The sequence below is a fragment of the Pristiophorus japonicus genome, chromosome 10, assembly GCF_044704955.1.
Source record: "Pristiophorus japonicus isolate sPriJap1 chromosome 10, sPriJap1.hap1, whole genome shotgun sequence".
NCBI classification, from domain to species: domain Eukaryota; kingdom Metazoa; phylum Chordata; class Chondrichthyes; family Pristiophoridae; genus Pristiophorus; species Pristiophorus japonicus.
In genome coordinates, this window is record NC_091986.1 from 216,380,479 (window position 1) to 216,405,428 (window position 24,950).

The window sequence follows — 24,950 nt, forward strand, 5'->3', positions numbered from 1 at the left end:
GCCCCTCATAATTTGATACACCTCAAAAGGTCACTCCTCAGCCTCCTCTGTTCCAAAAAAAACAAACTCAGCCCATCCAATCTTTCCTCATAGCTAAAATTGTCCAGTCCAGGCAACATCCTCATAAATCTCCACTGTACCCTCTCTGGTGCAATCACATCTTTCCTGTAAGGTGGTGACCAGAACTGCACGCAGTACTCCAGCTGTGGCCTAACTAGTGTTTTATACAGTTCAAGCATAACCTCCCTGCTCTTATATTTTATACCTCGGCTAATAAAGGCAAGCATTCCATATGCCTTCTTAGAAACATAGAAACATAGAAAAATAGGTGCAGGAGTAGGCCATTCGGCCCTTCGAGCCTGCACCACCATTCAACAAGATCATGGCTGATCATTCACCTCAGTACCCCTTTCCTGCTTTCTCTCCATACCCCTTGATCCCTTTAGCCGTAAGGGCCATATCTAACTCCCTCTTGAATATATCCAATGAACTGGCATCAACAACTCTCTGTGGTCGAGAATTAACCACCTTATCTACCTTTCCTGCTACCTTCAGGGATCTGTGGACATGCACTCCAAGGTTCCTCTGTTCCTCTGCTCTTCTCAGTATCCTCCCATTTAATGTGTATTCCCATGTCTTGTGAGCCCTCTCCAAATGCATTACCTCACACTTCTCCGGATTGAAATCGATTTGCCACTGTTCTGCCCACCTGACCTGTTGATTGATATCTTCCTGCAGTCTACAGCTTTCTTCTTCATTATCAACCACACAGCCAAATTTTGTATCATCTGCAAACTTTTTCATCATAACCCCTAGATTCAAGTCTAAATCATTGATATATACTACAAGCAAAATATAACCAACAGCATTTTGTGGTTTTTTCAATAGAGGCAGAAGGTAATCAGAAATGTGTATGAAACATTGGTTAGTTCAGCTGTGGCTCAGTGGGTAGCACTCTCGCCTCTGAGTCAGAAGATTATGGGTTCAAGTCCCACTCCAGAGACTTGAACACAAAAATCCAGGCTGACGCCCCAGTGCAGTGCTGAGGGAGTGCCGCACTGTCGGAAGGGCAGTAGTGAGGGAGTGCCGCACTGTCGGAGGGGCAGTACTGAGGGAGCGCCGCACTGTCGGTGGGGCAGTAGTGAGGGAGTGCCGCACTGTCGGCGGGGCAGTACTAAGGGAGTGCTGCACTGTCGGAGTGGCAGTACTGAGGAGTGGTGCACTGTCGGAGGAGCAGTACTGAGGGAGCGCCGCACTGTCGGAGGGGCAGTACTGAGGGAGCGCCGCACTGTCGGAGGGGCGGTACTGAGGGAGCGCCGCACTGTCGGAGGGGCAGTACTGAGGGAGCGCCGCACTGTCGTTGGGGCAGGACTGAGGGAGCGCCGCACTGTCGGAGGGGCAGTACTGAGGGAGCGCCGCACTGTCGGAGGGGCAGTACTGAGATAGTGCTGCACTGGCAGAGGGGCAGTACTGAGGGAGCGCTGCACTGTCGGAGGGTCAGTACTGAGAAAGCGCTACAGTGTCGGAGGTGCCTTCTTTCGGATGAGATGTTAAACCGAGGTCCCCTCTGCTCTCTCAGGTGGATGTAAAAGGTCCCATGGCCCTATTTCGAAGAAGAGCAGGGGAGTTATCCCCTGTGTCCTGGCCAATATTTATCCCTCAATCACCATAAGAAAAAACAGATTATCTGATCATTATCACATTGCTGTTTGTGGGAGCTTGCTGTGCGCAAATTGGCTGCCGCGTTTCCCACATTACAACAGCGACGACACTCCAAACATACTTCATTGGCTGTAAAGCGCTTTGAGACGTCCGGTGGTGGCGAAAGGCGCTACATAAACGTAAGTCTGTATGGCATGGTTATTACTGTGTCTGGAATGTTTGAGAGTTGAAATGCTGCAGGGAGCTTTGGGACCCAGCGGAGGCCTTGGTGGGAGGTATCATATTTGCCTGGTTCAGAGTTCACCCTTTAAATAAGCCTGGCCAAGCAACTTTTTGTCCAACTTTGGGAGAACTCTGCAGAAGAGGCGCAGGCAGCACCGGGACTTTGGCCGGAGAGGATCAGAGAGAAGCAGGTGAGGAGTCCATCCCCAGGAGCTGTGGCAGAAGCAGCCAGCCAGCCAGCCGAACAAGCGAGAGGACAAAGCAGCCCCTCGGCACAGCCCGCTGCTGGGGCTCCGCGTCCCCTCACCCAGCAGGATCTGGGATGCAAAGTAACGGGAGAGCCAGAAGTTTGCCAAACTTTTCCTGTTCTTCTCGTCTCTCTTCTGTCGGGGTTAGTCTAGGGTGGTCAGGACCCTGCAAGCTTTCCCAGCTTTTTAGGAAGAAAATACTGAAGTTGGACAAGAAAAAACTTTGTTTGAGAAAAGAAAATAATTTCTGCAAATTATTTTTTTTTAAACTCTTGAAGTTCGTCCCAGGAGAAAAGGGGAGACAGACTGGGGCCAGAACAGAAGCGAGCAAGTCAGAATTGCAAACTTAACTACTGAGCAAAAATCTGGGCAAACTTTGGCAAATCATCTCCTCAAAATTAAACTTCTAAACTTCTTGCTCTGTTCGGTCCTGAAAGTTGTTTTCTGTCCAACTTTATTTATTTTTTGCTCTTTGTGAGTTCCTGACCGGATCTGATATTTATCTGAATCCTGCAAGGTTTAAGTTGCAGATGCAGATTATGATTTTAGACAGTGTGTGTGGCGGGGGGAGGGGAGGGGATGGAGATAGAAACTTCCAGAAATCTGGAAAAATGTGTCTACTCTGGCAACAGCCATTGGCTGATTTCTTCCTCCCCCTCCCCCACCTTAGTGACTGCAGCGATTGGGTGAACTTAGTGTGGACAAAGTTTTAATGCAAGACTTTAAGCTGAATTATTAAGGGGTGAATGGGGGGAGGCAGAGAAGAATGTGATCTTTCCCCTCCGCCCCACTCAACTCATTCCAGCCACAACAACAACTTGTAATGAGAGGGGGTTAATTAGCAATCTCATTGTGCGAGACCCCTTGGGGAAGAGTGACCATAATATGGTGGAATTCTGCATTAGGATGGAGAATGAAACAGTAAATTCAGAGACCATGGTCCAGAACTTAAAGAAGGGTAACTTTGAAGGTATGAGGCGTGAATTGGCTAGGATAAATTGGCGAATGATACTTTGGGGGTTGACTGTGGATGGGCAATGGCAGACATTTAGAGACCGCATGGATGGACTACAACAATTGTACATTCCTGTCTGTCGTAAAAATAAAAAAGGGAAGGTGGCTCAACCGTGGCTATCAAGGGAAATCAGGGATAGCATTAAAGCCAAGGAAGTGGCATACAAATTGGCCAGAAATAGCAGCGAACCTGGGGACTGGGAGAAATTTAGAACTCAGCAGAGGAGGACAAAAGGTTTGATTAGGGCAGGGAAAATGGAGTACGAGAAGAAGCTTGCAGGGAACATTAAGGTGGATTGCAAAAGTTTCTATAGATATGTAAAGAGAAAAAGGTTAGTAAAGACAAACGTAGGTCCCCTGCAGTCAGAATCAGGGGAAGTCATAACGGGGAACAAAGAAATGGCAGACTAATTGAACAAGTACTTTGGTTCGGTATTCACTAAGGAGGATACAAACAACCTTCCGGATATAAAAGGGGTCAGAGGGTCTAGTAAGGAGGGGGAACTGAAGGAAATCTTTATTAGTCGGGAAATTGTGTTGGGGAAATTGATGGGATTGAAGGCCGATAAATCCCCAGGGCCTGATGGACTGCATCCCAGAGTACTTAAGGAGGTGGCCTTGGAAATAGCGGATGCATTGACAGTCATTTTCCAACATTCCATTGACTCTGGATCAGTTCCTATGGAGTGGAGGGTAGCCAATGTAAACCCACTTTTTAAAAAAGGAGGGAGAGAGAAAACAGGGAATTATAGACCGGTCAGCCTGACTTCAGTAGTGGGTAAAATGATGGAATCAATTGTTAAGGATGTCATTGCAGTGCATCTGGAAAATGGTGACATGATAGGTCCAAGTCAGCATGGATTTGTGAAAGGGAAATCATGCTTGACAAATCTTCTGGAATTTTTTGAGGATGTTTCCAGTAAAGTGGACAAAGGAGAACCAGTTGATGTGGTATATTTGGACTTTCAGAAGGCTTTCGACAAGGTCCCACACAAGAGATTAATGTGCAAAGTTGAAGCACATGGGATTGGGGGTAGTGTGCTGACGTGGATTGAGAACTAGTTGTCAGACAGGAAGCAAAGAGTAGGAGTAAACGGGTACTTTTCAGAATGGCAGGCAGTGACTAGTGGGGTGCCGCAAGGTTCTGTGCTGGGGCCCCAGCTGTTTACATTGTACATTAATGATTTAGACGAGGGGATTAAATGCAGTATCTCCAAATTTGCGGATGACACTAAGTTGGGTGGCAGTGTGAGCTGCGAGGAGGATGCTATTAGGCTGCAGAGTGACTTGGATAGGTTAGGTGAGTGGGCAAATGCATGGCAGATGAAGTATAATGTGGATAAATGTGAGGTTATCCACTTTGGTGGTAAAAACAGAGAGACAGACTATTATCTGAATGGTGACAGATTAGGAAAAGGGAAGGTGCAACGAGACCTGGGTGTCATGGTACATCAGTCATTGAAGGTTAGCATGCAGGTACAGCAGGCGGTTAAGAAAGCAAATGGCATGTTGGCCTTCATAGCGAGGGGATTTGAATACAGGGGCAGGGAGGTGTTGCTACAGTTGTACAGGGCCTTGGTGAGGCCACACCTGGAGTATTGTGTACAGTTTTGGTCTCCTAACTTGAGGAAGGACATTCTTGCTATTGAGGGAGTGCAGCGAAGATTCACCAGACTGATTCCCGGGATGGCGGGACTGACCTATCAAGAAAGACTGGATCAACTGGGCTTGTATTCACTGGAGTTCAGAAGAATGAGAGGGGACCTCATAGAAACGTTTAAAATTCTGACGGGTTTAGACAGGTTAGATGCAGGAAGAATGTTCCCAATGTTGGGGAAGTCCAGAACCAGGGGTCACAGTCTGAGGATAAGGGGTAAGCCATTTCGGACCGAGATGAGGAGAAACTTCTTCACCCAGAGAGTGGTGAACCTGTGGAATTCTCTACCACAGAAAGTAGTTGAGGCCAATTCACTAAATATATTAGTGGAGTTAGATGAAGTCCTTACTACTCGGGGGATCAAGGGTTATGGCGAGAAAGCAGGAAGGGGGTACTGAAGTTTCATGTTCAGCCATGAACTCATTGAATGGCGGTGCAGGCTAGAAGGGCTGAATGGCCTGCTCCTGCACCTATTTTCTATGTTTCTATGTATTTATATAGCGCCTTTAACGTAGTAAAACGTCCCAAGGTGCTTCACAGGAGTGTTGTAAGACAAAAAAATAAATTTGACACCGAGCCGCATAAGATTTTAGGGCAGCTGACCAAAAGGTTTTAAGGAGCGTCTTAAAGCAGGAGAGAAAGACGGAGAGGTTTAGGGAGGGAGTTCCAGAGCTTGGGGCCCAGGCAGCAGTAGGCACGGCCAGCAATGGTTGAGTGATTATAATCCGGGATGCTCAAGAGGGCAGAATTAGAGGAGCGCAGACATCTCGGGGGGGGATTGTGAGGCTGAAGGAGATTACAGAGATAGGCAGGGGCGAGGCCACGGAGGGATTTGTAAACCAGGATATGAGTCACATTCCTAATTTAAGTCCTGGGGCAATGATCCTGTGCTTGATCTGTTAATTTTTCTTTCAGAATGACACAGCCAAAAGTTGACATCACTTTGACAAAGTTCCAAGGTTAGACCCTCTGATATTTCTCGTGATTTTTCTTTTTTTTTCAAGAATGTTGATGTATTTCTCCCACGAGTCAGGGGCCAGAACAGATCTGTGCAATTGGACTCTCAGTACCTCAGGGCTGTGATTTTCAGCAAAGGAATGCATCCGATTTCTCTCTCTCTCTCTCTCTCTCTTGTGCAGGGATCCTGTTGCTGTTCGTACATGAAGTCATTCTGTTCTCCGTCTCCCGTCACATTCCACAGATGAGGCCCTTGCAGGGAGGCGGGTGGAAAGTTGCATTTTGAAGCACCGTCGGCAGAGTTATGCTCGAGATGTGTTCGCATCTGCTGAGACACATTCAGCATTTTTTCAGTCTCCAGAGATGAGAGAACAAAATCACAAGCGGACTTCAAAATTCAAATGCCTCCTCGGCTTCACCCCCTCCCTGTCGCTAACCTCCTCCAGCCCCCACACAACCCTCCGAGATCTCTGCGCGCAATTCCTGCCTCTTGCACACCCCTGATTTTGATCGCTCCATCTTTAGCGGCAGTGCCTTCAGCTGCCTGGGCTCCTAAGAACTGGAACTCTCTCTTGAAACCTCTCCTCCTTTAAGAGGCTCCATAAAACCTATCTCTTTGACCAAGCTTTTTAGTCACCTGTGCTAATATCTTGTTACGTGGCTCAGTGTCAAATTTTGTTTGGTAATCGCTCCTGTGAAGCGACTTGGGAGATTTTATTATGTTAAATGGAGTACTGCGTACAGTTTTGGTTTCCTTATTTCAGGAGGGATATACTTCCATTGGAGGCAGTTCAGGGGAGGTTAACGAGGTTGATTCCTGAAATGAAGCGGTTGACTTATGAAGAAAGGTTGGGCCTATACTCATTGGAGTTTAGAAGAATGAGGTGACCTTATTGAAATGTATAAGATTCTGAGGGGGCTTGACAGGGTCGATGCAGAGAAGATGTTTCCCCTCATGGGGGAATCTAGAACTAGGGGGCATAGTTTCAGCATAAGGGGGCGCCCATTGAAAACGGAAATGAGGAGGAATTTATTTTCTCAGAGGTTGTAAATCTGTGAAATTCTCTGCCCCCAGAGAGCTGTGGAGGCTGGGTCATTGAATATATTTAAGGTGGAGATAGACAGATTATTGAATGATAAGGGAGTCAAGGGTTATGGGGGGCGGACAGGGAAGTGGAGCTGAGTCCATGATCAGATCAGCCATGATCTTATTGAATGGCGGAGCAGGTTCGAGGGGCCGAATGGCCGACTCCTGCTCCTATTTCTCATGTTAATGGCGCTATATAAATTAAAGTTGTTGTGAATGCAGCGCCCAGTGTCACAGCCACTGAAAGAAAGGTGACAGTCAGCACGCTCGACAATCTAATTTTCCTAATCTGGAAACGAGAATGGATTGAATTGAACTGTGGTATCTGTAGCTTTTCCCCAACGAGCAGGAAGTTTGCTGACTGGATTTTGTTTCCGGTGCCTCATTTGAACTGTTGTGCATTTTATTATAAGCTCGAAGCTCCTCCTTTTTACCAGTGAGGTTGGGGAGAGAGCTGCGTATCCTGGTCTGTGTTTGTTTTGTTTTAAACTTGTGAAATGCAGCCGCCTGAACCGATTGCCTCTGGGTGTGGCCAGACTGGGTGCCCGAGGGACTTGGGGTTACCAAACCCTCCGTGATTGGCCTGGATTCTCCAGGAATTGGAGATTAATCTGCAGGGCAACTGGGGAGAAAAATCACAAGGGATGTTGAACAAAATGGTGGGGTTTTTCTCCCTTTGTTTAATAGTTATAAAAATAATGGAGATGGGGAGAAAAAGTCTGTTTGACTGAGAGAACAATCGGGTAAGCGAGAGGCTGTTGGTGTTCCCATTGGCCGTGAGATGGGAGCGTGTGGGTGTGGGGGCGAGCCGCGAGGTTGGATCTGTAGGGCCAATAGGAGAGTGTGAATGGGTGGGAGGTGGGAGGTCATGTGATGATGAAACCTCCAGGAATATATCCAGGCAGAGTTGGCCCGGCTCATGGGGCATTGTCTGTAGGTTTTTGCAAAAGGAATGGGACTGGGAGGGAAAGAGGAAAGAGAAGGTCGTGGGTTCAAGTCCTGCTCCAGAGACTGGAGCACCAAAAAATCTAGGCTGACACTCCCAGTGCAGTACCGAGGGAGTGCTGCACTGTCTGAGGGGCAGTGCTGAGGGAGTGTTGCACTGTCTGAGGGGCAGTACTGAGGGCAAGCCGCACTATCGGAGGGACGGTACTGAGGGAGCGCCGCACTGTCGGAGGGGCAGTGCTGAGGGAGTGCCGCACTGTCGGAGGGGCAGTGCTGAGGGAGTGCCGCACTGTCGGAGGGACGGAACTGAGGGAGCGCCGCACTGTCGGAGGTGCCGTTTGTGTGTGTGTGTGTGTGAATGCTGGTGAGATAGTTATCTGGTTAATGGGGTATATTCACAGGAACCTGCTGTCCGTGTGTTCATGGTCTGGTTTTAATGCTAACCCGGGAGCTGAGGTAATATTTGCAGAATAAGCAAGTCTGTGAGTGGATCCAGATTTCTGGGGCAGTTACGATTTATAAAAACAGCCATTCCGCCAGGGGCTGAGTCAGTGCCACGTGGACGGAGGCTCACATCGGAGCAGCATTTGGATGAAGTTGTTTAGGAGCATTGCTAACGATTCCCTGGCCCATAGTTGGCACTGCAGCAGATTCCACTGCCCTGAACTGTTGTCTACCAGCGACGCCGGTCCCAAGCTGTGTCCAACAGGCCACAAATCCAATACAGGCATTTAACGGTTTGTGACCGCCCTTCACTGTACCTCGATTTAGTATTGAATTTTTATTCTCCCCTCCTCCCTTATTTCTCCAGAAGGCAGCTTCCTGGGAATAATGCCCACCGGGACCTCACCACCTGGCCACTCTTCATGCATAGTCCAGACAACTATTTCACTGTGGGAGGCAGCACAGCCAATCCCATTTAGTCCGGCTGTATGTACGCACGCCACACACGTACATAAACATGTACACGCACACACATATACATACATATACACACACCTCACACATACATACATAAGCATACACACACCCCGGACATACATAACCAAATAAGAACATAAGAAATAGGAGCAGGAGTAGGCTACCTGGCCCCTCGAGCCTGCTCCGCCATGTAATAAAATCATGGCTGATCCGATCATGGACTCAGTTCCATTTCCCTGCCCGCTCCCCATAACCCTTTACTCCCTTATCGCTCAAAAATCTATCCATCTCCGCCTTAAATATATTCAATGACCCAGCCTCCACAGCTCTCTGGGCAAAGAATTCCACAGATTTACAACCCTCCTCATCTCAGTTTTAAATGGGAGGCCCCTTATTCTGAGACTATGCCCCCTAGTTTTAGTTTCCCCTATGAGTGGAAATATCCTCTCTGCATCCACCTTGTCGACCCCCTTCATTGTCTTATGTGTTTCGATAAGATCAACTCTCATTTGTCTGAACTCCAATGTGTACAGGCCCAACCTACTCAACCTATCCTCATAAGTCAACCCCCTCATCTCTGGAATCAAGCTAGTGAACCTTCTCTGAACAGCCTCCAATGCAAGTATATCCTTCCTTAAATATGGAGACTAAAACTGCACGCAGTATTCTAGGTGTGGCCTCACCGATACCCTGTACAATTGTAGCAGGACTTCTCTGCTTTTATACTCTATCACCCTTGCAATAAAGGCCAACATTCCATTTGCCTTCCTGGTCACTTGCTGTACCTGCATACTAACTTTTTGTGTTTCATGCACAAGGATCCTCAGGTCTCTCCGTGCTGCAGCACTTTGCAATTTTTCTCCATTTAAATTATAATTTGCTTTTCTATTATTTCTGCCAAAGTGGATAACCTCACATTTTCCCATATTATATCCCATCTGCCAAATATTTTCCCACTCACTTAGCCTGTCTATATCCCTTTGCATATTTTTTGAGTCCTCCCAATTTGCTTTCCCACCCATCTTTGTATCATCAGCAAACTTGGCTACATTACACTCGGTCCCCTCATCCAAGTCATTAATATAGATTGTAAATAGTTGAGGACCCAGCACCGATCCCTACAGCATCCCACTAGTTTGCCAACTGGAAAATGACGCATTTATCCCGACTCTCTCTTCTGTTGGTTCGCCAATCCTCTATCCATGCTAATATATTACCCCCGACCCCATGAACTTTTATCTTGTGCAGTAACCTGTTATGTGGCACCTTATCAAATGCCTTCTGGAAATCTAAATACACCACATCCACTGGTTCCCACTTATTCACCTTGCTCGTTACATCCTCAAAGAACTCCAGAAAATTTGTCAAACATGATTTCCCTTTCAGAAAACCATGCTGACTGCTTGACTGAATTATGCTTTTCCAAATATCCCACGACTGCTTCCTTAATAATGGACTCCAGCATTTCCCCAACAACAGATGTTAGGCTAACTGGTCTATAGTTTCCTGCTTTCTGGCTGCCTCCTTTTTTAAACAGGGACGTTACATTTGTGGTTTTCTAATCCTCTGGGACCTCCCAGAATATATAAACATATACACGCCGCACACACACACAGACATGCACATCATCATACGCAATCCCTTGAAATCGACTTGCTTCCACTCTAAGAGTGAGTTCTCAGGTGACTGAACAGTCCAATACGGGAATTACAGTCTCCGTCACAGGTGGGACAGACAGTGGTTGAAGGAAAGGGTGGGTGGGGAGTCTGGTTTGCCGCACGCTCCTTCCGCTGTCATCGCTTGTTTTCTGCATGCTCTCGGCGACGAGACTCGAGGTGCTCGGCATCCTCCCGGATGCTCTTCCTCCACTGAGGGCGGTCTTTGGCTAGGGACTCCCAGGTGTCAGTGGGGATGTTGCACTTTGTCAAGGAGGCTTTGAGGGTGTCCTTGAAATGTTTCCTCTGCCCACCTGGGGATCGCTTGCCGTGTCGGAGTTCCGAGTAGAGCGCTTGCTTTGGGAGTCTTGTATTAGGCAGGCGAACAATGTGGCCCGCCCAGCGGAGATGGTCGAGTGTGGTCAGTGCTTTGATGCTGGGGATGTTGGCCTGATCGACGCATGCACACACAAACACAAACATAAACATTCATGCGCCATGCATATACATAACTTAAACATACACATGCCACACATATACGCACATAACCATGCGCACATGCATACATGTGTAAACGTAAACATGCACAACTACACACAGGCACACAGGCATAAACACACACACACATACGTGTGCACACCTTCCTACAGGGCTCACCAGACAGAGGACAGCAGTTGCTCAAGATGCCAGTCGATGTGTGCCTTAGTATAAATGAACTGTTAAATAAGGTGGGTGGTTTCAGCTGAAGGACATCACCAGTATATAAAACGGTTACAGCACAGAAGGAGGCCATTCGGCCCGTCGACCCCGTGCCGGCTCTCCAAGAGCACCTCAGCCAGTCCCACTCCCCCGCCCTTTCCCCACAGCACTGCAATTTTGTTTCCTGCAGATACTTATCCAACTCCCTTTTGAAAGCCACGATTGAGTCTGCCTCCACCACCCTCTCAGGCAGCGCATTCCAGATCCTAACCACTCCATGCGTAAAAAAATTTTTCCTCTTGTCGCCTTTAGTTCTTCTGCCAATCGCCTTAAATCTGTGTCCTCTGGTTCTCCACCCTTCCGCCAATGGGAACAGTTTCTCTCTCTCTCTACTCTGTCTAGACCCCTCATGATTTTGAACACCTCGATCAAATCTTCTCTCAACCTTCTCTGCTCCAAGGAGAACAACCCCAGCTTCTCCAGACTATCCACGGAACTGAAGTCCCTCATTCCTGGAATCATTCTCATGAATCTCCTCTGCACCCTCTCTATGGCCTTCACATCCTTCCTACAGTGCGGTGCCCAGAATTGGACACAATACTCCAGTTGAGGCCAAACCAGTGTATTATAACGGTTCATCATAAGTTCCTTGCTTTTGTACTCTGTGCCTCTATTTATGAATCCCAGAATCCTGTGAGCTTTTTTAACCGCTTTCTCATCCTGCCCTGCCACCTTCAACGAACTGTGCACATATACCCCCAGGTCTCTCTCTTCATGAACCCCCTTTAGGATTGTACCCTTTAAGTTTATCTTGCTTCTCCTCATTCTTCCTACCAAAATGTATCACTTCGCACTTTTCTGTGCTAAATTTCATCTGCCAGGTGCCCGCCCATGTAGGTTTACTCTGTATTTCTACTTTAACTGTGTTCCTCTGATTTCCTGCCTATCTGCGGCAGAGCTGGTTTCATGCCAATGTAAGTGTATCTACCCATTTCAGACTCTTGCTTGCTTAGAACGAATCAGAGCGGGCAGACCCAAGTTATACTGGCAGCTCTGCACTGCTCTATCTGGCTCAGTACAGGAGAATTCACTGGCCTCCGAACCCCAGTCAAATTTTAATGTTGTCCGCTTGGTTTAGCTGTTAGAACTGTGGCCTCCTAGTCAGAAACGTGTGGATTGGAGCCCCACACCAGTCCTTGAAAACTAGGCTGACACAGGAGCTCAGTACTGAGGGAGTGCCGCACTGTTGGTGAGAGGTTAACATTAGCCGAGGCATAGAATACAAGAGCAGGGAGGTTATGCTTGAACTGTGTCAAACACTAGTTCGGACACAGCTGGAGTACTGCATGCAGTTTTGGTCACCACATTACAGGAAAGATGTCATTGCGTTGGAGAGGGTACAGAGGAGATTTACGAGGATGTTTCTAGGACTGGAGAATTACAGGTATGAGGAAAGATTGGATAGGCTGCGGTTGTTTTCTTTGTAACAGAGGAGGCTGAGGGGAGACCTTATTGAGGTGTATAAAATTATGAGGAGCCTGGATAGAGTGGATAGGAAGGACCTATTTCCCTGAGCAGAGGGGGCATAGATTTAAAGTAGTTTTGAGGGGATTTGAGGGGAAATGTCTTCAACCAGAGGGTGGTGGGGGTCTGGACTCACTGCCTGAAAGGGTTGGAGAAGCAGAAACCCTCATCACATTTTTAAAAAGTACTACTTGGATGTACACTTGAAGTGCCGTAACCTGCAGGACTACGGACCGAGAGCTGGAAAGTGGGATTAGGCGGCATAGCTCTTTATCGGCCGGCACGGACATGCTGGGCCAAAATGGCCTCCTTCCATGCTGTAAATTTCCATGATTCTATGATGCCGAGGGAGTGCCATGCTGTTAGAGGTGCTGCTTTTGGAGTTAATACAGCGCAGAGGAAAGAGGAACAGCAGTAGGCCATCTAGCAATCTCGAGTAATTAGGAAGGCGAATGGAATGTTGGCCTTTATTGCAAGGGGGATGGAGTATAAAAGCAGAGAAGTCCTGATACAACCGTACAGGGTATTGGTGACACCACACCTGGAGTACTGCGTGCAGTTTTGGTCTCTATATTTAAGGAACGATATACTTGCATTGCAGGCTGTACAGAGGAGGTTCACGAGGTTGATTCCTGAGATGAGGGTGTTGTCTTATGAAGAAAGGTTGAGCAGGTTGGGCCTACACTCATTGGAGTTTAGAAGACTGAGAGGTGATCTTATTGAAACGTATAAGATTCTGAGGGGGCCCGACAAGATGGATGCAGAGAGGAGGTTTCCCCTCGTGGGGCAATCCTGAACTAGGCATAGTTTTAGAATAAGGGATCGCCAATTTAAAACGGAAATGAGGAGGAATTTCTTCTCTCAGAGGGTTATAAATCTGTGGAATTCTCTGCCCCAGAGAGCTGTGGAGGCTGGGTCATTGAATATATTTAATGTGGAGATAGACAGATTTTTGAGCGATAAGGGAGTAAAGAATTATGGGGGGCGGGCGGGGAAGTGGAGTTGAGGCCAGGATCCAATCAGCCATGATCCTATTGAATGGTGGAGCAGTGTCGAGGGGCCGAATGGCCTACTCCTGCTCCTATTTCTTATGAGCCTCTGAGTAAACGCTTTGCTCCTCTTTGTTTTTCAGGATTGCGCAGTCCATGTCCCCCGGAACCATGTGGGTGAACAGGCTTGTGGCCCTCAGTCTGCTGATTGCCGTCGCTGCGGCGGATGGGAAGCTCAGCGAGCTCACGGTCGCACTGTCGGGCACCAGCGCCAAGCTGGGCCTCGATCTCTACTTCGCCATGGCCCGGGACAAGGGCACGGAGAACATCCTGATCTCCCCCGTGGTGGTGGCCTCCTCGCTGGGACTGGTGTCGCTGGGCGCCCAGGACCCCACCGCCAGCGAGGCCAAGGCCGTGCTCGACATGGGAATGGTGCAGGACGAGCAGCTCCACTCTGCCCTCTCCCAGCTCCTGGCCGAAGTCAGTAACTCCACCGCCCGCAATGTGACCTGGAAGATGGGCAGCCGGCTGTACGGTCCGGCCTCGGTCAACTTCGCCCAGGACTTCGTGACCAGCAGCAAGAAGCACTACAACTGTGAGCATTCCAAGATCAACTTCCGCGACAAGAAGGGCGCGCTGAAGTCCATCAACGAGTGGGCGGCCAAGACCACCGGCGGCAAGCTTCCCGAGGTCACCAAGGACCTGGAGAAGACCGACGGAGCCATGATCGTCAACGCAATGTTCTTCAAACGTAGGTGGCTCCCCACAGTCTGCTCTTGTGCAACAATTAAATTGGCTGTGTGCAGTGTGAGTTTGCTCACAGGTTTGTAAAGCTGCTGAAACCTGGGAGGTATCTGGGCCGCCATGCGGGGGCTGCCTGTCTTATTCCAGGAACTCATCAGTGTCTGGAACAGAGTCGTCACCAAGCGCAGTTTCCCTCCGTCTGGAGTGGTGGCTGGTCTTCGGGAGCCGCTGTTCAGGAGTCCGTAGCTCCATGAGCGTGGTTTTCGGTGGCAGGTGGATGAGAGAGCTGTGGCTGGCAAGCTGACCAGGGTCAGGGACCTGCTCGATGGCGGAGGAACGGGCTGGATGGCACCAGACGAGCTGGCACGGCGCCTATCCTGGGCCGATGTCCGGGGCGCGACCAATGCCATCGAGTCGCTAAAAACAGCGCTGGGGCCTGACTCCGTTATGTGTGGCGAGGAGGCTCAAGCACTTGGGGCGATCCCGTCCGAACTGACCCCCGTCCCCAGACGGAATTCCTCATCGGTGCCCAGCCCCAAAATCTCCTTTGGTAGCCGGCGCCTCACAACTTGAGCCTCCTCTGGGAAATCCTCTCCGTGCCTTTCAGTTCTGCGTGGAGCGGATTCCTGTATGGGCTGCTTTGGCACACTCTCCATCGTCGTCTGCCGTCCGGACACGCCATGGCGCACCATCTTGCTGTCCAGAGGAGGCGGAGGTCCCCAATGGATTCTCTCTGCGCGGGAGTCCTCCCTTTATTTATTGGAGACTTGACCTGGAGGGTGTTGCACGGGGCATTCCTGTGCATTAAGTTTTTAAGTAGGTTCAGGGACTCCTCGTGGGACTGGTCCTGGGTCTGGCCAAGGTGGCCATTAACCGATCCGGGCAGCGGGTGGTCGAGGGGGTCGTTCAGCCCGACTGCCTGCCTCTCTTCCAAGGTTATGCTCTAGCCAGGGCGTCCTTAGAGATGGAGCACGCGGTGTCCACCGGTACGGACATGGCCTTCCGCGAGAGGTGGGCACCGGAGGGACTGGAGTGCATCATTTCAACAGGGAACAGAATTCTAATTTAATTTGATATGATACGGTTCACTTTAATGTTTCATCGTTAATTTGTAGGTTTTGGTGTCCTTTAAAAAAGGGCACTTGATTTTAAAGATTTACCAAAATATTTGTCGAGCTGTTCAGTTGGGAGTGGCTTAGTCAGTCACGTGATGACCACAAGACTCAATAAAACCCCAGCCAGTTGGGTTCGGGGGATCCAAGATGAGGCAGTTGGTTGTGAGCCTGGTGGATGAACTGATAATGTGTAGTGTGATTGTTAAACCTTTTGCAAATAAACCAACTAGTTCTTAATAACAACATTGCTGTGAATTCTGAAGCAAAGAACCCATGAAGCACCGTGTTTCTTTTTAATTACAGCTCACTGGGATGAGAAATTCCACCATACGATGGTGGACCAGCGCGGTTTCATGGTGAGCCGATCGGAATCGGTTGGGATTGACATGATGCACCGCACAGGTATGTCCTCCCCTTCCCACTTTTTCTACAGAAGATTGTGGATTCAAGTCCCACTCCAGAGTTGACACACCCAGTGCTGTGCCGAGGGAGCGCAGCAGTGCCGAGGGAGCGCCGCACTGTCGGAGGGGCGGTGCCGAGGGAGCGCCGCAGTGCCGAGGGAGAGCCGCACTGTCGGAGGGGCGGTGCCGAGGGAGCGCCGCACTGTCGGAGAGGCGGTGCCGAGGGAGCGCCGCACTGTCGGAGGGGCAGTGCCGAGGGAGCGCTGCACTGTCGGAGGGGCGGTGCCGAGGGAGCGCCGCACAGTGGGCGGGGCAGTGCCGAGGGAGCGCAGCATTATGGGAGGGGCGGTGCTGAGGGAGCGCCGCACTGTTGGAAGTGCCGTCTTTCGGACGAGACGTTAAACCGAGACCCCATCCGTCTCTCCTGGGTCGATGTAAAAGATCCCTTGACATTATTTTGAAGAAGAGCAGGGGAGTTTTCTCCTGTGTCCTGGGGCCGATAGTGATCCCTCAACCAACATCACTAAAAATACAAAATTATCTGGTCATTTCCCACATTACGACAGTGACTACACTCCAAAAAGTACTTCATTGGCTGCAAAGCGCTTTGAGAAAGCCTGAGGTTGTGAAATGTGAGTCCTGTCTTGTGTCCTTCCCCCTCGGACGGTGCTGACTCCTGGCTGGGGTGAAGTTCCACAGGTGCAGGTACCTCAGCCCAGCCCTCGTTGTCACGGAGCCATGTTCCTCATCACTGTTCGCGTGTGGGCATCGATGTCGAGCATCAGTCGGCTGTGGGAGTTCATGGCGGAGCTTGCTTCCCGTCCTCACCGGTGTTATGTATGTAAACCTGTAATTACCATGTCTAACCACCAGAGGGCTTATCCGCCGGAGTGCCAAGGGATCCCACAATCCCTTGGGAGCATCTGTATAGAAGGAGACCTCACAGGCTGGAGAGGCACTCTGAGATCTACAATGAAGGACTACGGTCACACTTACTTTGAGCTTGCAGTATCTAGTCTGATTCTTAATCCAAGACCGAACAACCGGGACTCTGCACCCGAATATTTTCCAGCGTTATCAGCCAAGCCCAATCCTGCCCTGGCCCAAACACCCACCCCTATGCTTTTCCTGCAGGAGTCACTGGACGTCAGTCAGGAACAAGATTCTAGTGCAACAACAACTTGTATTTATCGAACGCCTTTAAAGTAGTGGGCCGCCCAGACCTGTGTGAGAGCACCACTGCAGGTCGGGGCTATAAATAGAGCTGGAGCACCGGGCCCTGGAACACCGTGGGTGAAGGTGCGGTGAATGAGGGTACGGGGCCCAGGAGAGGCGAGGGGCCCAGGGGCAGCACGGGCCCAGCCCACACTACAATATGTGCGCGCACTGGGTCCGTGCAGCAGAGCAGGTCTCCAGTCGTCCTGGTTAACCCTTGCCACTGGATAAAGCTCTTTCGAGTCCATATGGTGGCTGGTGTGCAACAGTCACCCCACGTTAAAAAAAATCCACACACAGGCATCTTCCACCCCCTCAACTGGAGTTCAGGACTGGAACATCATTGAAACATCTGTGAACTCTTGTGGAAGCAAGTCATCCTCGTTCGAGGGACTGCCTGTGATGATGATTCACGTAGTGAAACGTCGCAAGGCCCTTCTCAGGAGCATTAGGAGATAAAAAATTTGACACCGAGCCGCAAAAAGGTCACAGAGGTAGGTTTTAAGTAGTGTCTTGAAGGAAGAAAGAGAGGTGGAGAGGTTTAGGGAGGGACCCCAGAGCTTGGGGCCCAGGCAACAGAAGTCACGGCCGCCAATGGTTGCGTGATTATAATCAGGGAGGCTTAAGAAGGCTGAATTAGAGGAGCGCAGAGATCTCGGGGCGTGGCGGGGGTGTGGCTGTGGGGCTGGAGGAGATTACAGAGATAGGGAGGGGGCGAGGTCATGGATGGATTGGAAAACAAGGATGAGAATTGTGAAATTGAGGCATTGCTTCACTGAGACCCCTCATGACTTTGAAGGCCTTCTCGTAATCGTCTTTTTTTTTCTCTCTACAATTTTAGGTTTATATAACTTCTACAATGACGAAGATAATCAGGTGCGCGTTCTGGAGATGCCCCTGGCCCACCAGCTATCCAGCATGGTCTTCATCATGCCGTACCATGTGCAGTCCCTGGACAGAATCGAGAAACTCCTGACCAAGGACCAGATCAACACCTGGATGGGCAAGCTGCAGAGACGTGCCGTGGCCATCTCCTTGCCCAAGGTCAACATGGGGGTCAGCCACCAGATACAGGTAAACCTCGGGCTGGAAAGAAAGAACTTGCGTTTAATTTATATAGCGCCTTTCACAATCTCGGGACGTCCAAAGCACAAGTACATGACATAAGAATTAGGAGCAGGAGTTGGCCATTGTGGCAGACCTGGAGTATTGTCTGCAGCTTCGGTCTCCTTGCCTAAGAAAAGATACACTTGCTATCGAGGGAGTGCAGCGAAGGTTCACCAGACTGATTCCTGGAATGGAGGGATTGTCCTCTGAGGGGAAATTGAGCAGACTAGGCCTGTATTCACTCGAGTTTGGAAGAATGAGCGGGGATCTCATTGAAATGTATTCTGATGGAGTTGGATAGACTGGATACAGGGAGGATGCTTTCCCTGGAAACTGAGATGAGGAGGAATTTCTTCTCTGAGAGGGTTGTAAATCTGTGGAATTCTCTGCCTCAGAGAGTTGTGGAGGCTGGGTCATTGAATATATTTAAGGCGGAGATGGACAGATGTTTGAGCAGTAAGGGAGTAAAGGGTTATGGGGAGCGAGCGGGGAAGTGGAGCTGAGTCCATGATCAGATCAGCCATGATCGTATTAAATGGCGGAGCAGGCTCGAGGGGCCAGGTGGCCCACTCCTGCGCTGATTTCTTATGTTCTTCTTACAACAGTGACCACACTTCAAAAGTACTTCATTGGCTGTAAAGCACTCTATGACATCCTGAGGATGTGAAAGGTGCTATAGAAATGCTATTGCTTCTATACAAATACAAGTTCTTCCTTTGTCGGTAATTATTGATTGATCATTTTATCCTGTTGCTCGAATGCACTGAAGAGGTTTCTTCTGCTTAGACATTAAATTATGAGGACTGGTTGCCTAAACATGGCTTGTATTCCCTTGAGTTTAGGAGAATGAGGGGTGATCTGATCGAGGTGTTTAAGAAGGATTCAGTCGGGTAGATACAAAGGAACGATTACTCTGGTGACTGAATTGAGAACAAGCAGCATAATCTTAAAATTAAAGCCAGGCCATTGAGGAGGGAGATCAGAACACACTGTTTCTCACAAAGGAGAGTGGAAATGTGGAAGTCTTCCCGCAGCCCCCTTCCCGTGCCCCGGCACCCCGAAAAAGGCTGTGGTTTCTGGGCGGTCAATTGGAGCTTTCAAGATTGAGATCTGTAGATTGTTTGGTTTCCATAGTTACGAAAGGATATACTTGCTTTGGAGGCAGTTCAGAGAAGGTTCACTCGGTTGATTCTGGAGATGAGGGGGTTGATTTATGAGGAAAGGTTGAGTAGGTTGGGCCTCTACACATTGGAATTCAGAAGAATGAGAGGTGATCTTATCGAAAGGTATAAGATTATGAGGGGGCTTGACAAGGTGGATGCAGAGAGGATGTTTCCACTGATAGGGGAGACTAGAACTAGGGGGCATAATCTTAGAATAAGGGGCCGCCCATTTAAAACTGAGATGAGGAGGAATTTCTTCTCTCAGAGGGTTGTAAATCTGTAGAATTCGTTGCCTCAGAGAGCTGTGGAAGCTGGAACATTGAATAAATTTAAGACCGAGATAGTTTCTTAACCGATAAGGGAATAAGACGTTATAGGGAGCGGGCAGGAAAGTGAACCTGAGTCCATGATCGGATCAGTCATGATCGTATTGAATGGTGAAGTTGGCTCGAGGGGCCGTATGGCCTCCTCCTGTTCCTATTTCGTATGGGCTAGAATTTCCACTTTGCTGGCTATTGCCCAAAAAATGGGCGACGTTCCAGCGATGGTCGATGTATCAGCCTGACTGATCGCTGGAACAGCGGCCATTTTTTGGATGGCGATTTTCCACTCTGTGATAGGCCAGCGATGGGAAATGGGCGATGCAAAAGGTCAGCGATGTAACGTGGGCCCAGCGAACGGCCAGCAAGGTGGAAGGCGAAGCGTCGCGAGCAACGGCCTTCTGCGCATGCGACTTTTGTTTTTTGGTGATCGGTTTTCCCGCGTTTTGGGAGGTCAGGTTGAAATACAGATCAACCATGATACAATTGAATGGTGGAGCAGGCTTGAGGGGCCAAATGGCTGACTCCCCGCTCCTTGTGTTCCTGCGTCGGTTGTGACCTGTTTTAATGTTTTATGTTGCATGTAGAAACATCTGGCTAGCATCGGTTTGACCACAGCTGTCGACAAAAGCAAGGCCGACCTGTCCAAGATCTCCGGCAAAAAGGACCTGTACCTGGCCAGCGTTCTCCACGCAGCCGCCATGGAGTGGGGCACGGACGGAAACCCCTTCGATGCCTTCATGTACGGGCAGAAGGAGTTGAAGGATCCCCAGGTCTTCTACGCCGACCATCCTTTCATCTTCCTGGTCAAGGACAAGAAGACTGGTTCCATTCTCTTCATCGGGCGGCTGATCAAACCCGCCGGTCGCAAATTGCACGATGAACTGTAGCCGGGGCTGACATTGGGTCCCCAGGACGCAGATAGCGCGGCCCGAGCACAAAATACAACACGTGGGTTTTTTTTGTTGAAAAAGCCAAATACTGCGGCTGCTGTAATCTGAAATAAAAACCAAGAATGCTGGAAATCTCAGCGGGTCAGGCAACGGTTCCGGTTGATAACACTTCGTCAGAATTTATGCTCTATGTTCTGACGAAGGGTCATCGACCCGAAACGTTTACTCTCTTTCTCTCTCCACAGATGATGCCCTCGCCGCTGAGTATTTCCAGCATTTTCTGTTTTTATATATGTTTTTTTTTTTAAAGTTTTTTTTGAACCCCCCAAAAAAGTCAACTATTCTATCTTAACAGTTTGACCTTCCGCCTTTTGGGTGAGAGCGTTGGTCGTTTTGAGAATGCCCATTTCTAACCGTGAGTCAATGGGATATTCCTGGCCAGTTGAGAGCTCTATTTTCCCAGCCCTTCACCCTTCCCTCCAACTGCTGGATGGATTTCAATCAAAAGCCAACTGCTGGTTCCAACTCCACTCTGCTTCCCCAATGCACGTCGACTCCACGGCAGCTGGAGGATGACTGTATATCACCACTAGCTTTCCGTACCCTCCCTCAGCTGCCATGATGGGGGTGCAGACTGTATGGAATTTCATCGAATTTCCAGCACAGAAACTGGCCATTCAGCCCAACTGGTCTATGCCAGTATTTATGCTCCACACGAGCCTCCTCCCACCCCTCTTCATCCCACCCCATCAACATCTCCTTCTATTCCTTTCTCCCTCATGTATTTTCAAATCCCTCCATGGCCTCGCCCCTCCCTATCTTTATAATCTCCTCCAGCCTCACAAGCCCCCCCGCCCCCCCCGAGATGTCTGCGCTCCTCTAATTCTACCTACTTGGGCAGTCCTGATTATAATCGCTCCACCATTGGTGGCCGTGCCTTCTGTTACCTCTCTTTCCTTCTTCAAGATGCTCCTTAAAACCTACCTCTTTAACCAAGCTTTTGGTCACCTGCGCTAATTTCTACTTAAGCGGCTCGGTGTAAATTTTTTTATCTCATAATACTCCTGTGAAGCGCCTCGGGACGTTTCACTATGTTAAAGGTGCTATATAAATACAAGTTGTTGTTGTTGTTATCCAGCTTCCCCTGAAAGACATCGATGCCATTCCACCACTCCCTGTGGCAGCAAGTTCCACATTCTCACCACTCTCTGGGCAAAGAAGTTTCTCCTGAATTCCTGGTTGGATTTATTAGTGATTATCTTGTGAATTGTTTTTAGAAAACGTGTTGACCACTTTTGGAAAGGTTTGTTTTGAAATATTTTGATATTAACCTCGGCCTTGTTTTTTTTTCTGGCACGCATTCCACAAGAGTTTCCGATTCTCATGGAGTGGTGAGAGTGTGGAGCAGATGGAGCACAGCAAGCCTGGGTCCTGTTCCCACCACGAGGATTTTGTCTGTAATTTTTCATCGTCTGTCCACTCGATAAACGCCCAGCAGCTCAGTTCTGGACTTTGCTCTTTCGTGGCCTTTTGTCTGCAGGGAGCAATTCTACTTTTATAACTGCTCATACTTCAACCAATAACCAGCCTACTACTGGTGGGAGTTAGTTGAGGTGACTGTGCATCACTAAATCAATGTATTTGCACCAGTTGTTTCGAATGTACAGCACAGAAACAGGCCATTTAGCCCACCCGCTCCGTGCTCCACTCGAGCCTCATCCCCCCCCACCTCTTCATCTCACCCCACATAACGAATGTTTTTGCTTCATGGTTCTTTGCTTAAAAATTCATAGCAACACATTGCGATTAAGAACTAGTTGGTTTATTAGCAAAGGTTTAACAATCACACTACACATTACCAGTTCACCCACCAGGCTCACAACCACCTGCCTCATCGTGGATCCCCTGCAACCAACGGGTTGGGGTTTTATTGAGTCTTGTGAACATCACATGACTGGCTAAGCCACTCCTAACACACCAGCTCTGCAAACCTGTGAGCATCCTCACAGGGTACATGCATGACAATAACCTTCTATTCCTTTCTCGCTGATCTGTTTATCCAGCTTCTGCCTTGAATGCATTCCTGCTATTCACCTCAACCTGTGATAGCGAGTTCCACATTCTCAGCACACTCCCTATTGGCTTTATTACATAAGAAATAGGAGCAGGAGTCGGCCATTTGGCCCCTTGAGCCTGCTCCGTCATTCAATAAGACCATGGCTGATCTAATCATGGATTCAGCACCACTTCCCTGCCCGCTCCCCATAACCCTTTACTCCCTTATCGCTCAAAAATCTGTCCATCTCTGTCTTAAATATATTCAATGACCCAGCCTCCACAGCTCTCTGAGGCAGCAAATTCCACAGATTTACAACCCTCCGAGAGAGGAAATTCCTCCTCATCTCAGTTTTAAATGGACGGCCCCTTATTCTGAGACTATGTCCCCTAGTTCTAGTCTCCCCTATGAGTGGAAAAATCCTCTCTGCATCCACCTTGTCGAGCCCCCTCATTATCTTATATATTTCGATAAGATCACTTCACTTTCTTCTGAACTCCAATGAGTATTGGCCCAACCTACTCAACCTATCCTCATAAGTCAACCCCCTCATTTCCGGAATCAACCTCGTGAACCTTCTCTGAACAGCCTCCAATGCAAGTATATCCTTCCTTAAATACGGAGACCAAAACTGTACGCAGTACTCCAGGTGTGGCCTCACCAACACCCTGTACAGTTGTAGCAGAACTTCTGTGCTATGTTAGTGACTATCTTATATTTATGATCCCAAGTTTTGGTCGATTTGACGTAATGGTGTATTAACTAAGCCAGGTGCAAACCCTATAAATAATCTCTCTGGAAAGGGCGAAGGGATAAATTTGTAATTGGAGGTATGGGGCAAAGAGCACTCGAATCGTGATTATTTGCTGTAGGGGAGGAGGTCCTCGGGGAGGGGGGAACCTGGCATATTATTGAGATCACCTCCCTCCCTTTGACTTAGTCCAATGCCGTGAGGGTTTAGTTTCTGATTGGTTTACTCCAATGGAGTGCTGCCATTTCTCCAGTTCAGCGGGAGCTATCTTGCGTGAAGGGGCGGGAGCCCAGGGGGTTTGCCAAACTCTCTCCCAAGGGCTGGTGGCTTCCTGGACCTCCGGGCTCGGAACAAAGAACACAGAGCCTGTCGCAAATGGGTCGTAAAAAACAAACCTTGAGCATTTTAGCTGCCTTATGGTAAAACCAACACGCGTGCAAATTCTTGGGGACAATTAGCAGGGGTAAAAGCGGTTTGTATTGTGAGCAGTTCATGGATGTCCTGAAAGGGGGGGTTGATGGCAATACAGAGCGTTGGTGGAAAGTGTGATTCTTTTGTTTATCTACCCATTGAATGACAGTGGATTTACTCATATTGCAGAACCTCCTGGACCACACAGTGTCATCCGTGCAGATGGATGAAGTGATGACTGTTACAATATTTGCAAACCACTTTCTGGTTTCTCTTTACAATAAAATTTGAAATGACAAACTTCCTCTTTGCATCTCCTTTTGGCCTTCGATGAGAAGTTGTTGCAGAGCTGTGGTTTGAGGGAGGGTTCGGGAAACCTCACCAATGGACCTCTGGTATGACCGGATCTGATCGGTGAAGGCTGTTGATACAGAGCTTCCACTTGCCCGAGGCATCCCTGGGGTATGGAAGCATAAGAACATGAAGAATTCGACGCAGGAGTAAACCACGTGTCCCCTCGAGACTGCTCCGCCATTCAGTGAGATCATGGCTGATCTTTGACCTCAACTCCACTTTCCTGCCCAATCCCCATATCCCTCAATTCCCCAAAAATCCAAAATCTATTGATCTGAGCCTTGAAAATACTCAACTGAGCCTCCACAGCCCTTTGGGTAGAGAGTTCCGAAGATTCACAACTCGCTGAGTGAAGAAATTCTCATCTCTGCCCTAAATGGCCGATCCCTTATCCTGAGACTATGACCCTGGTTCTAGACTCTCCAGCCAGGGGAAAATAGCCTCTCAGCTTCTAATGTGTCAAGCTCCCTCAGAATCTTATGTTTCAATGAGATCACCTCGCATTCTTCTAAACTCCAGAAAGTGTCGGCCCAATCTACTCACTGGGATCAGAAGATTTCGCCTGAGACACTGTATGTTCCCTCTCATTCCAGGGATCAAATGAGCACAAGGAAGGGAATGAGCCAGAATTCAGAGTCCCTCAAAGATCTGTAAAAAGAAAGAGAAATTTGCATTTCTATAGCGCCTTTCACGATCACCGGACGTCCCAAAGCGCTTTACAGCCAATGAAGTACTTTTTTGAAGTGTAGTCACTGTTGTAATGTTGGAAACACAGCAGCCAATTTGCACACAGCAAGCTCCCACAAACAGCGATGTGATAATGATCAAATAATCTGTTTT

At 48.9% G+C, this 24,950-nt stretch overlaps 1 protein-coding gene across 2 annotated transcripts; it reads left to right on the forward strand.

The window, feature by feature from the left end:
• Positions 1-1,899: 1,899 nt before the first annotated feature.
• LOC139275294 (serpin H1-like) lies at positions 1,900-24,059 on the forward strand. Of its 2 annotated transcripts, XM_070892563.1 has the most exons (6): positions 1,900-2,075; positions 5,719-5,762; positions 13,724-14,331; positions 15,743-15,841; positions 17,897-18,129; positions 20,233-24,059. In XM_070892563.1, exons 3-6 carry the CDS (start codon positions 13,737-13,739, stop codon positions 20,533-20,535), a joined length of 1,230 nt encoding a protein of 409 aa, XP_070748664.1. In that variant the 5' UTR covers positions 1,900-2,075; positions 5,719-5,762; positions 13,724-13,736; the 3' UTR covers positions 20,536-24,059. The 2 variants fall into 2 exon arrangements, with proteins under 2 accessions (XP_070748664.1, XP_070748665.1); XM_070892564.1 differs by lacking the exon at positions 5,719-5,762.
• The last annotated feature ends 891 nt before the right edge of the window (positions 24,060-24,950 follow it).